Source organism: Camelina sativa, chromosome 9 (genome assembly GCF_030686135.1).
Source record: "Camelina sativa cultivar CO46 ecotype springtype chromosome 9, ASM3068613v1".
Lineage (NCBI taxonomy): Eukaryota > Viridiplantae > Streptophyta > Magnoliopsida > Brassicales > Brassicaceae > Camelina > Camelina sativa.
In genome coordinates this window covers 38,040,418-38,051,068 of record NC_141888.1, presented here as the reverse complement: position 1 = coordinate 38,051,068, position 10,651 = coordinate 38,040,418, and the positions used below count along the sequence as shown (strand labels likewise).

Sequence of the window (10,651 nt, the reverse complement as noted above, 5' to 3'; positions counted from 1 at the left end):
TCTCTCATCTCCATCGATCTGTAGACTTCAACCTCCATCTCCATCAATTTCTCCATCTCCATCGATCCGCAGAAGCTACTTTAAGGTTAGTCCTCAAACTTATCGTTATAGTATGATTTAGCAATAACATTCAGCAACAAAAAAACGAACAATATAGCGACAGTGACAGGGTTCAGAAACAGAAAAACGAACAACAAACAGTATTGCTGGTCGCTGGTCGCTGTCGTTGAAACCAGCAACACACAAACGAATAGGCCAACATCTAAACGGAATAGAAATTATGTACTAGCTAGAAAAATCTTATATAATTTATCAAGGTACTAGCTAGAAAAATCTGATGAAAAAACTCTAAGATAAAAAAGATGAAGCTCTCAACTTGACGACGTTGAGAGAAATCGATGAGGCAATGCCTTAGGCATCTCCAACCCCACTCTATTTTAGAGTCAAAACTCTATTATAGAGCAACATTTGCTTCAATCCTACTCTATATTTTACTCTAAAATAGAGAAAATGATGGGATTGCTCTATATATAGAGTAACTCTATTCTCACCTCTAATTTTTTACACTACCTCTATTTCAACTCTAAAATAAAGTAATACATTGGAGGAAAACAATGCTCTATTTTAGAGTTACTCTATTTTAGAGAAAAAAATAGAGATATACATTGGAGATGGTCTTAGCTTTAGTAATTAATTTTATTTTGGCATCGATTAGACTTACCAAATGATCTAATTATTTTTATAGTTGAACAAAATGAAAGAGTGATCTGATTTTTAATTTTTATTGCAATAAGTAAAAACAATTATCACCAACATTCAAAGATATATTACCATTATAAAACATTTGAAAAGGTAAAAAAATAACGATGTTAGTTGGCACATCATAGAACTCAAATTTTAAAAATTCAAAACGAAATCATTTGCAAGTACTTTAAAAGATTTTTTAAAAAATTAAGGGAAAAAATGAATGTACGATCAGATCCAAAAACACATATCAACAACACTTCTCCTTTCATCAAACCAAAGTTAAAATTTTATAATGTTTGTCAAGAAATATCTAAGGAAAACAAAATTATAATATTCCTCCATTTCAAAATATAAAATATTTTGGAGAAGTTTGTTGTTTCATAATATAGGATGTTTTTAAATTTCAATATAACTTTTAAATTAATTTAGTATTTTATATTATGCAGTATTGTTTCTGATTGGTTGAAATTGTTAAAAGTAAAGACTTTTTTAATCTGTGTGTTTTACTTAAAGCATTCTATATTTTGAAGAATTTTGAAACGGAGGGAGTAATAGATAGGATACCACACGTCTCATACCGGAACCAAAATGTTTACAATTTCCATCTGAAGATCTTCAAAAACTATTAGTATCACAGATTCTCAAGCTCCAACGTTAGATTAAGGACTAAACATATACACACAACAACAACAAAAAAACCATCGAACAGGTTACTAAGCAACGATTAACAAACGTAATTAACAAGCGATCGATATAATTACCCAGCTAAGATCCATTAATTAACCCCTAATCTCCTTCGTCGCTCTGTAAATACTCTCGAGAGAACGAAACTTCTTCTCCTTCATCTTCGCCATCTCCCTCTTCCTCTTCAGGCAAAGATTAGAATCACACCGTACGCCGTCGTTTTGCTCGTTTCCGATTCTCGAGCTAACAACATCTTCATGCCTTGTCTTATCTCCGCCTCCTCCTCCTCCTCTTCCGCCGCCATAATCTCCACCGGTGCTGCTGCTACAGCTCACCGTTTCTTCCTCGCTTAGCTGCATAAGCTGTTCCGCCGCCGCCATCTCCGTCTCAGAGAGCACGATCTCTGGCGCCGCCGATGATTCTCTAGAGAATCCTGTTTCCCCCATTCGATCGTTCATGTAGAAGAAATGAATTAATCTGTAAGAAAAGGAAAAAAATAAACAAGAAGTTAAACAAACGCGAGAATCGATTTTATTTATAAAAAAAATTATGTTTTTATTAAATTTTGTTTTTGTCTTGTCGTTTTTTCGTATTTGTGTAATGGAAAAAAGGAAGAAACTACAAAGTCGGTTTCGTAAGAAGAAGAACGTGTCTCCTGATATTATTTTTTAATTTTTTTTTACTAAAAAGAGGGGGTAAATGATCAAGTGCGACCGTGTGTATCGTATCTCTAGAATCTGATCAGTCGCAAGTTTTAGTACCTCAGATGAAGTTTTTGTCTCGTTGATCCAACGGCTACGAAAGCTTTAGTATGTTACTTCTTCAATGAGGTTTACTTAAAGCTTATATAGAGAGAGATGCATGCGTTTGACTTATATTACACGATTTTGTTAGGATAAACACTTGGGTTCACCCTAGGGGTTAACCTTTCCATTCACCTCCTTATAAAATAAGGAAATAAAATCTATATATTATTATAAAATTAAAAAAATTTAAACCGCTCTTTAATAAACCCAAACCGACATATATAAAATCTAAACCCTAACCATCTCATTTGTGAACCCAAACCGATATATAATTTTGTTCTACTTGTAAAATCTAAACCCTAATCATCTCATTTGTGAACCCAAACCGACATATAATTTTGTTCTAATCGTGAAATCTAAACCCTAACATCTCATTTGTGAACCCAAACCGATATATAATTTTGTTCTACTTGTAAAATCTAAACCCTAACCATCTTATTTATACCCAAACCGATATATAATTTCATTCTAATTGTAAAATCTAAACCCTAACCACCTCATTTGTAAACCCAAACCGACATATAATTTCGTTTTAGTTGTAAAATCTAAACCCTAACCACTTCATTTGTAAACCCAAACCGATATATAATTTTATTCTAATTTTAAAAATCTAAACCAAACCAATATTTAAATTTCCTTAATTAAAAGTATACAGAATTTGTTTCCTTAATTTGATTTGCTTTTTAATTTAATTTTGATTTATTTTTAAATGAAATATTAGATGAAAGATTCTGATTGGCTGAGAGAAAAAGGGGTGAATGGAGAAGTTCACCCCTAGGGGTGAACCTAAGTATTTTTCTTTTGTTAGGTTCCACGTAAGCTAATTCCGATTCCAAATATGGGATTGTCACCTTTGTGGGCCCTGCATCCACGTGTTCAATTATATTCGTTCAATGATATTATTTTCCGGAATCTGTATTTTTTATTTTCTTTAAAAAAAAAACTCTTTCGCGATATTTGAGCGTAATGTATCTTCGTAACTAATGAATAATGATGATCATGATCACAATGAAGGATTCTGCAAACAAGTTTACAATAGAACAACAATAAAAAGTTTATGCATGTTGTGTCTCCTAATTTTTTGTGGTTTATGTAGCTTTTGGTTTTACTCTTTCTTGTATTTTCTGTCAAAAGAATTGTGAAAATAGTATAAAACTATAAATACTTAACAAGTAAAAAAAAACACACACAAAATTATGTTTGCACCATATGTACTTAATTTTACTTGTTACCCATATAAATTACTATATATAGTTTCTTTCATCAATAAGCTAAAATGATTTGTAACCACAATAAGCTAAAATGATTTGTAACCAAACGTATATATAAATTTATGTGGAATTCAACCTCCAAATCTGATATTGATCCAGCAAAACACCAATATGAAGGGATAGAAATAACTTAAAATAAACTTTAATAATCTATTTTTAGATAAACTTTAGAATTTGAATGATAATAGCGGTCAGAACAGACAAATCTATTTGCAGATTAAACTGGTTTTTATTTATCATTTATCAACTCTGTTTGTTGTTTACTAATAAGAACAGATTAAACCGTTGACAAATTTGTCCGCATTGACCGCCGTCACTATTCAAACTCTTGATATAATTAATTGATTATCATCTACAGAAAGCCATAAATGGTTACACTAAGAAAAAGAAAATGAAAAACACTAATTATGTATTACATTAAAACAAAATTAAAAGTAATAAAGAAAAGAGGTTAAAGAAAACGTAACACGTAAAACTGCACATAGCTCTTTATGTCTACACATTACCCACCACCAAAAGAGCACACATCACCATCATCATCAATACATCATTATCATCATCACATGGCTTCATTCAATCTTTATAACTCCGAGAGGAGATTCAATCTCCGATCTTTCACCATGTTAGTCTGCAGCTTTCTTTCTTCTTGTAGAAAAGGAACCCTTGTTTTTTTTTTTGATAAACAAAAGGAAACCCTTGTTCTCATCAGTTTTTATCAGTCGAGACATTCTCCAGGACTGGTCCGTCTTTGGACACAAACAGATTGACTCTAACCCACAAAAGAGCCAAGATCGAAGCAAGAAGAATAGCTAGCCAAAATAATGATTGGTACTCTATCTTGCTTCCCAAGCAACGCCCCTTTGAGGAACAAATGAACACTTACCCAAATTAGCGCAAAGAACAATCTCCCAAAAAGCAGTCCCCAAGAGTCATATCCGTTATCGATCCCATGCGAAACGCCAAGAATGACTTCATGTCTCCAACGATGTTAATGATCAATAGAGTAGTCAAGAGGAATCAACAAAGATACCCATTTAAAAATGTAAAGTTCTAAGAACTCTACATCATCTGCTGCGGAGAGACTCCCACAGTCTCTCAAATATATTCTTTTAATATCAACTGTTTAATTTAGTTATTTATTTAAAATTAAAAAGAAAAATAAAAATTTAAACAAACATCGATTCCCACTTTGCCCCATTGAATTTGTATTATACATGTTACCGTAGACATGAATATTGCATGAAGAGTATAGTTACTGATTTGTCAATAAAGTAACAAACTAAAGAAACAACGTTACAGTTTTGATTAACCTATTTCAAGATTTGCATATTTTGATTTCAAACACTATAAAGACTCGATATTTTGATCCCAAAAAAAAAAAGAAAGATGCCAATATTATTGTCTACATGCAACTAATTAATGATAAGTAATGGCTTGTTTACCTCAGGAATGATAAATTTGCCAATGAGTATAGATCAAATGGCTGAAAGTGAGCAAATACGGGAAAGGATATCCAATGATAAACAACATAGTTCATGCATGCATGTACCGGAATCTTTCTAACCAAATCAGATGAAGCCTAAAAGTGCATATGTGTGGCTATACGTTCAAGTGCGAGTATGTACATGCATAAAATAAACGACGCATAAGACCTAGTCCACGTAAGATGTTCTTAGCTCCCAAGTCGGCCAAAAGTGTGGCTGCTGGGATTCGAGCCCAGGTCTCCACGCCCACAACGTGGAATTCTAACCACTAAACTACAGCCACTTTGATGATGTTTGGTGCCTAATTAATGTTTATATTTATCTTAATTATCTAAGTAAAATAATCGACTCTTCGCTTGTAACTTTCCATAATTAAGACCGTTACAAATTACAGTAAGGCCTATCATGGAGATTGTAACTTTTCGCTTGTAACTTTCCTAAACGTTCGTTCTCTAAGTTCAATGATTTATGGTGATTAATTATATTCATTAACTCTCAGCCCTCTCCCACTTCCCCCACTAAAACCACCTTTAATCTCAATTAAACCTCAAACTACTCTCACTAGAGTGCTATATATATATATATATATTGCAACAAGTCTTAGCAAGACCCCATCATCATCTCACAACACAACACAAAATCTAATAAGAAAGACACGATGGCTTCTAACACAAGTTTCCTCTTCGTCACCGTCACTCTTCTCCTCATCCTCAACGTCTCCTGTAGGACACTTCCAGCAGCGTTGGCAGGCTCCACCAGCATTGCGGCGAGGCTTACCGGAGGAGGACTGATGCAGTGTTGGGATGCACTCTACGAGCTGAAATCTTGCACTAACGAGATCGTTCTCTTCTTCCTCAACGGGGAGACCAAACTTGGCACCGGTTGCTGTAATGCCGTTGACGTCATTACCAACGATTGCTGGCCGGCAATGCTTACTTCTCTTGGCTTTACATCTGAGGAAGCCAATGTCCTCCGTGGTTTCTGTCAATCTCCGACTTCCGGCGGTTCTTCTCCAGCTCCTTCCCCTGTCAACGTTTGATACAATTTCCTCCCTGATGTATGCAGACATTAGTAATGGTTTAATATATAGTTTTTTCTATATTGTATGATGAGAAAATGTCAGTTTGACTGATTTTGAGTTTGGAATAAAAACATTTGCGTTAATTGGGATTACCATTGTCTTTTTACGATGATAAAGATCCACCGAATTGGAATAGCTTTGAACCGTTTGTAAGACACATTTGACACAAGCAAATTACCTAGAAAACGACACATTCGTTATAACGAATGTGTCTTATAACGAATGTGTCTTACAAACGAATGTGTTGTTTTCTAGCTAGTTTGCTTGAGAAGATTTGACCATATGCAACGTTGTTTACCGTTGTTTAGTAACGGGTCTAGAAAACAACACAAGCATACTGATATTACCCTAGCAAAGAAGTTCAACTATATAATGTAATTAAGTTATTAAAAGTACATTTTTACAAGAAAACAAAATTAAAGAAAGCAGAGGCATATCGCCTGACACATTCCATTAAGTAATAAAGTTCACCTTCTGTAATCTGTAACACGACGTTAAACCTTCGTCTCCAATAGACCCGTTACTCACTTCCATTCAAGCCAATATTAAATACGTTTCCTCTCATCATGCTTTGAATTAAGTTGTATGATTAAGTAAAACTATTCACCGTCGATCCTTTGACCTTTCCCATTCCTCCCACTAATTTACCTTTTAAGTTTTAATTTACTCTTAAATCACCGCTAAGATTCATATATCCATACAAAACCACACTAGAAAAACAGAACTCTTATAACTCAACCATCACAACACGCCAAAACTCAAAATAAGAATAATGGCTTCTAATAAAAGTTTCCTCTTCGTCATCGTCACTCTTCTTCTTGTTCTCAATATCTCCGGCAGAACACTCCCTGAGACGGTGGATTCCACTAACATAGCGGCAAGGCTCAACGGAGGAGGACTAATGGAGTGTTGGGACGCACTGTATGAGCTCAAATCATGCACCAACGAGATCGTTCTCTTCTTCCTTAACGGTGAGACCAAACTCGGCGTTGATTGCTGTCACGCCGTCGAAGTCATCACCACCGATTGTTGGCCGGCGATGCTAACTTCTCTTGGCTTCACCTCTGATGAAACCAACGTTCTTCGCGGTTTCTGTCAATCTCCAAATTCCGGTGGTTCTTCTCCGGCGCCTTCCTCTGTGAAACTTTGATGTATACAAACTCCATTAATGGTTATATAATACCTACTTTTATTATATATGATGATATACTTAGCATCTGCATCTCCCTTTGGATTTTATTTTGTTTGTGTGTCTATAACCGCGTTTATACCATTATTACAAAGAACCATCAAATTGAATTATTTTAGAACAAAACAGGGTTTGTCAAGAAACAGAGCATAATAAGAACAAACAAAGTTTCTCAAACAAGTAACTTGTAAAACAAGTAGTAGATCCATATTAGGGTTTTGTAACAATTGTCTGACAAAACCATGAAACTGAGCATAGAAATAAAAGACAAGTAACAAGTCCAACAAGAAAGCGGATTCATGATTTTGTAACCATACACAGAATAATCTCAGAATCTAGACATGATTGAGACTCCATGGTCTACATGTTCCTTTAAATCACAGCTGATGAATGAATCAGGACTCAAGGAGTTGGCCACATCGATCACGAATCGGTACCTGACATCAGATCTAGCCAAACGGTCCATAGCAGAGTTGATATCACTCATCTTTATGAGCTCAATATCCGAAACAATATTATGCTTAGCACAGAACTCAAGCATCTCTTGTGTCTCCTTCATCCCTCCAATCTGACTTCCTCCCACCATTTTCCTTCCTATATCAAAAAACACCAAAACCCTAACGGTTACTTCCACAACACGTAAAACATAGATTTACACAGCTTATAAACCTAACATAAAAGGGTCATCATCTTTTCTTTACCGCTAACTAGAGGGAAGATTGGTAGCTCGAGTGGCTTCTCCGGTAAGCCTAACATCACAAGCTTTCCATTCACATTAAGCAAACTAAACAACGGTAACAGAGAATGTTCTGCAGACACCGTATCCATAATGAAATCCATAGTCCCAACTGCATCCTTCATCTTTTGAGAATCCGTTGTGACGAGAAACGCATCAGCACCGAGTCGATCGATTGCTTCTCTCTCTTTCTCCGATGACCTACTAATCACAGTAACTCTTAAACCAAAGGCTTTGCCAATCTTCACAGCTATATGACCAAGTCCACCAAGTCCACTCACACCTAAATGTTTCCCTGAATCTTCAGTCATACCGTAATACTTCATTGGACTGTACACAGTGATCCCAGCACAGAGCAGCGGCGCGCCTGCATCGCTTGGTAAACCATCGGGAAAGCGTAGCACAAAGCGGTGATCGACAACAATTACGTCGGTGTAACCACCTTGGTTTCTGGTTCCGTCAGAGGAACGAGAGTTGTATGTGAAAACGAGTTTAGAGCAGTAGTTTTCTAAGTCTTGGTTACATGATTCACATGATTCACATGAGCCGATTATTACGCCTACTCCTACTCGGTCTCCTTCTTTGAACTTCGTCACGTTCTTACCAACTTTTGTTGCGATTCCAACGATTTCATGCCTAGCAAATTAACAAAATACATTAGCGGAAACATAACCAGTAAATCACAGTCGAACATGTCCATTGTTCAAAAGTCAAAACTGCTAACCCTAATAGTAAGATTGTTAATATAATTTTCTTTTTGGATGAATGTAAAAATTGAAAATATGATGTTAAATGATTTTATTATATCTGTATTTTTCCATTTTTAAATTTATTAATTTTAAAATCTAAAGGCCTAAACATTTTCTATTCTATTATATATGTAATAAAATCTCCAGAATATTTTTCTTTATTTGCAATTCACCAAGATCTCCTACAAAGAAAAAAAGAATATTTGGGACGATGAATACACGAAATGGTAACTACGTAACGCGTATACCCGGGAACAATGGGGTAACGAGATATTCCCCAGTGGTTCTTGATGGTATGAAGATCAGAGTGGCAAACACCACAGAACAAGATCTTCACTGTTACATCGTTCTCACCATTTTCTCTGCAAAATAATAATATGATACCAAAACATACAAAAGTTGTGAAAGAGAAGAAGAGACGAGTGTGTCACAAGGTGAAAGGGAAAGGAACCTTCTAGAGAAATGAAATGGAGAGAGGACGCCGGATTCGTCCTTGGCCGCCCAACCAAATGCTTTATGTCCATCTACCATATTTGTTTCTTCTAATTCTTCTTCTTCCTCTCTCTCTCTCGCTCTCTCTCTCTGCTTCTGTGAATGATTGATTCGATTCTGTTTTATGCCTGCACTGATAGGGTGGGGGACATATAGATATGGTCTAAATAGTGGGGGACAAAGTAAGTTACATCATTTGAAGATGAGAAAAGAAAAATAAAATGAAGGATTTGTGGATGTAATTTAAAGAATTGTTGAAATATTATAAGTTTTCTATCCAGGGTGATTTCTTTTTATATTTGCACTACATATTGTCCGTGACTCAATAAATGTATAAATAAAAATTAGATTTTTTTGTTTACATAATATTTATGAGAACATTTGCTGTAATTGAATAATTGATACAGTATATAATTAAAAAATAAAATTTTAATAATTTTTGGTTTGTTTGTTTAGATATGACTTTTTATTCAACCTATTAAATATTTTCATAAACTGAAATGCATTAAAAGAGCCATATTTGTGAATGATGTAAAACGTCAAAAGATGTCAATTATGTTGATAACTGATAACATATTGTTGGGGAGAGATAAATAAACAAATATGTTATTATCATTATTTGATAAAATGTAACTAATAATAACATTAATGAACATTCGACACTATAAATACATACAAAATCCTCGTTTAGTGGCATAAAAACAAAGAAAACCCAATTAAGAAGTAGTCAACATATTTTAAAATGGAGAATAAAACTATTTTCATGATATTTTCTGTAATCATGGTTTTGGTATTGCTTTCTCATCCAAATTTGGCTATTGAAGAGAATAATGACGAGCCACCACTCATGTCAGATGACGAGTTTGATACAGCGTTATATGCAACTTCACCAAGTTCAATCGAATATAATACTAATATCTATGGAAAAACTTCAAAAGAGGATATAAATTCTCTTATGAACTGCGGTAAAAGTACGGGATACAAAACTCGAAATTCCGCCTTTCTATGTTTTGAAGAAATGATAGCTGAAATTCTTGTGAACAAACGTGCTTCAAGGGATTGTTGTGTGGGGGTAGTGAAAGCTGGAAAGCAATGTCTAATGAAATTTATGAACTTGATTTTTCAAAGCTATTCATTCAAACATTATAATTATAAAAGGTTTTCTAGAACTAATAAAGTATGGAACAGATGTTCTACTGAAATTGGTGCTCCTTCATCATTTTCTGGTTAAAAAATGTAACTAAACTTATTATTATTATTATTATTATTATTATTATTATTATTATTATTATTATTATTATTATTATTATTATTATTATTATTATATAATGGTTTAAATTGCTTATATTATACCAACAATTAAACATATTTGAACAATAATACCAACTAATTCTATTAGATATTTTTTTTCA

At 34.2% G+C, this 10,651-nt stretch overlaps 5 protein-coding genes and 1 non-coding gene across 7 annotated transcripts; 3 read left to right on the top strand and 3 right to left on the bottom strand.

The window, feature by feature from the left end:
- Positions 1-1,299: 1,299 nt before the first annotated feature.
- Positions 1,300-2,084, bottom strand: LOC104713627 (uncharacterized). Its single transcript, XM_010430796.3, has one exon. It carries the CDS (start codon positions 1,887-1,889, stop codon positions 1,527-1,529), a length of 363 nt encoding a protein of 120 aa, XP_010429098.2. The 5' UTR covers positions 1,890-2,084; the 3' UTR covers positions 1,300-1,526.
- A 3,119-nt stretch (positions 2,085-5,203) lies between these two features.
- Positions 5,204-5,275, bottom strand: TRNAH-GUG (transfer RNA histidin (anticodon GUG)). Its single transcript has one exon. It is a non-coding gene; the product is annotated as a tRNA-His (tRNA).
- A 330-nt stretch (positions 5,276-5,605) lies between these two features.
- On the top strand, positions 5,606-6,156 carry LOC104713626 (egg cell-secreted protein 1.3). Its single transcript, XM_010430795.2, has one exon. It carries the CDS (start codon positions 5,651-5,653, stop codon positions 6,029-6,031), a length of 381 nt encoding a protein of 126 aa, XP_010429097.1. The 5' UTR covers positions 5,606-5,650; the 3' UTR covers positions 6,032-6,156.
- A 689-nt stretch (positions 6,157-6,845) lies between these two features.
- On the top strand, positions 6,846-7,223 carry LOC104713625 (egg cell-secreted protein 1.2). Its single transcript, XM_010430793.2, has one exon. The coding sequence runs from the start codon at positions 6,846-6,848 to the stop codon at positions 7,221-7,223; it is 378 nt and encodes a 125-aa protein (XP_010429095.1).
- Positions 7,224-7,430: 207 nt separating this feature from the next.
- Positions 7,431-9,473, bottom strand: LOC104713624 (cinnamyl alcohol dehydrogenase 3-like). 2 transcript variants are annotated; one of them, XM_010430792.3, is made up of 4 exons: positions 9,199-9,473; positions 8,996-9,109; positions 7,964-8,634; positions 7,431-7,856 (listed from the first exon to the last, which is right to left on the bottom strand). In XM_010430792.3, exons 1-4 carry the CDS (start codon positions 9,276-9,278, stop codon positions 7,591-7,593), a joined length of 1,131 nt encoding a protein of 376 aa, XP_010429094.2. In that variant the 5' UTR covers positions 9,279-9,473; the 3' UTR covers positions 7,431-7,590. The 2 variants fall into 2 exon arrangements, with proteins under 2 accessions (XP_010429094.2, XP_087321516.1); XM_087465390.1 differs by lacking the exon at positions 8,996-9,109 and having other exon boundaries at positions 9,199-9,417.
- A 488-nt stretch (positions 9,474-9,961) lies between these two features.
- On the top strand, positions 9,962-10,470 carry LOC104713623 (protein DOWN-REGULATED IN DIF1 11-like). Its single transcript, XM_010430791.2, has one exon. It carries the CDS (start codon positions 9,982-9,984, stop codon positions 10,468-10,470), a length of 489 nt encoding a protein of 162 aa, XP_010429093.1. The 5' UTR covers positions 9,962-9,981.
- Positions 10,471-10,651: the final 181 nt, after the last annotated feature.

Coding starts and splice junctions, on each gene's coding strand:
- LOC104713623 (XM_010430791.2), top strand. CDS start 9,982: ATGGAGAATAAAACTATTTTCATGATATTTTCTGTAATCATGGTTTTG.
- LOC104713625 (XM_010430793.2), top strand. CDS start 6,846: ATGGCTTCTAATAAAAGTTTCCTCTTCGTCATCGTCACTCTTCTTCTT.
- LOC104713626 (XM_010430795.2), top strand. CDS start 5,651: ATGGCTTCTAACACAAGTTTCCTCTTCGTCACCGTCACTCTTCTCCTC.
- LOC104713624 (XM_010430792.3), bottom strand. CDS start 9,278: ATGGTAGATGGACATAAAGCATTTGGTTGGGCGGCCAAGGACGAATCC. Junction 9,110..9,198: donor CCATTTCATTTCTCTAGAAG/GTTCCTTTCCCT, acceptor ATTATTTTGCAG/AGAAAATGGTGAGAACGATG. Junction 7,857..7,963: donor AATCTTCCCTCTAGTTAGCG/GTAAAGAAAAGA, acceptor TTTTTGATATAG/GAAGGAAAATGGTGGGAGGA.
- LOC104713627 (XM_010430796.3), bottom strand. CDS start 1,889: ATGAACGATCGAATGGGGGAAACAGGATTCTCTAGAGAATCATCGGCG.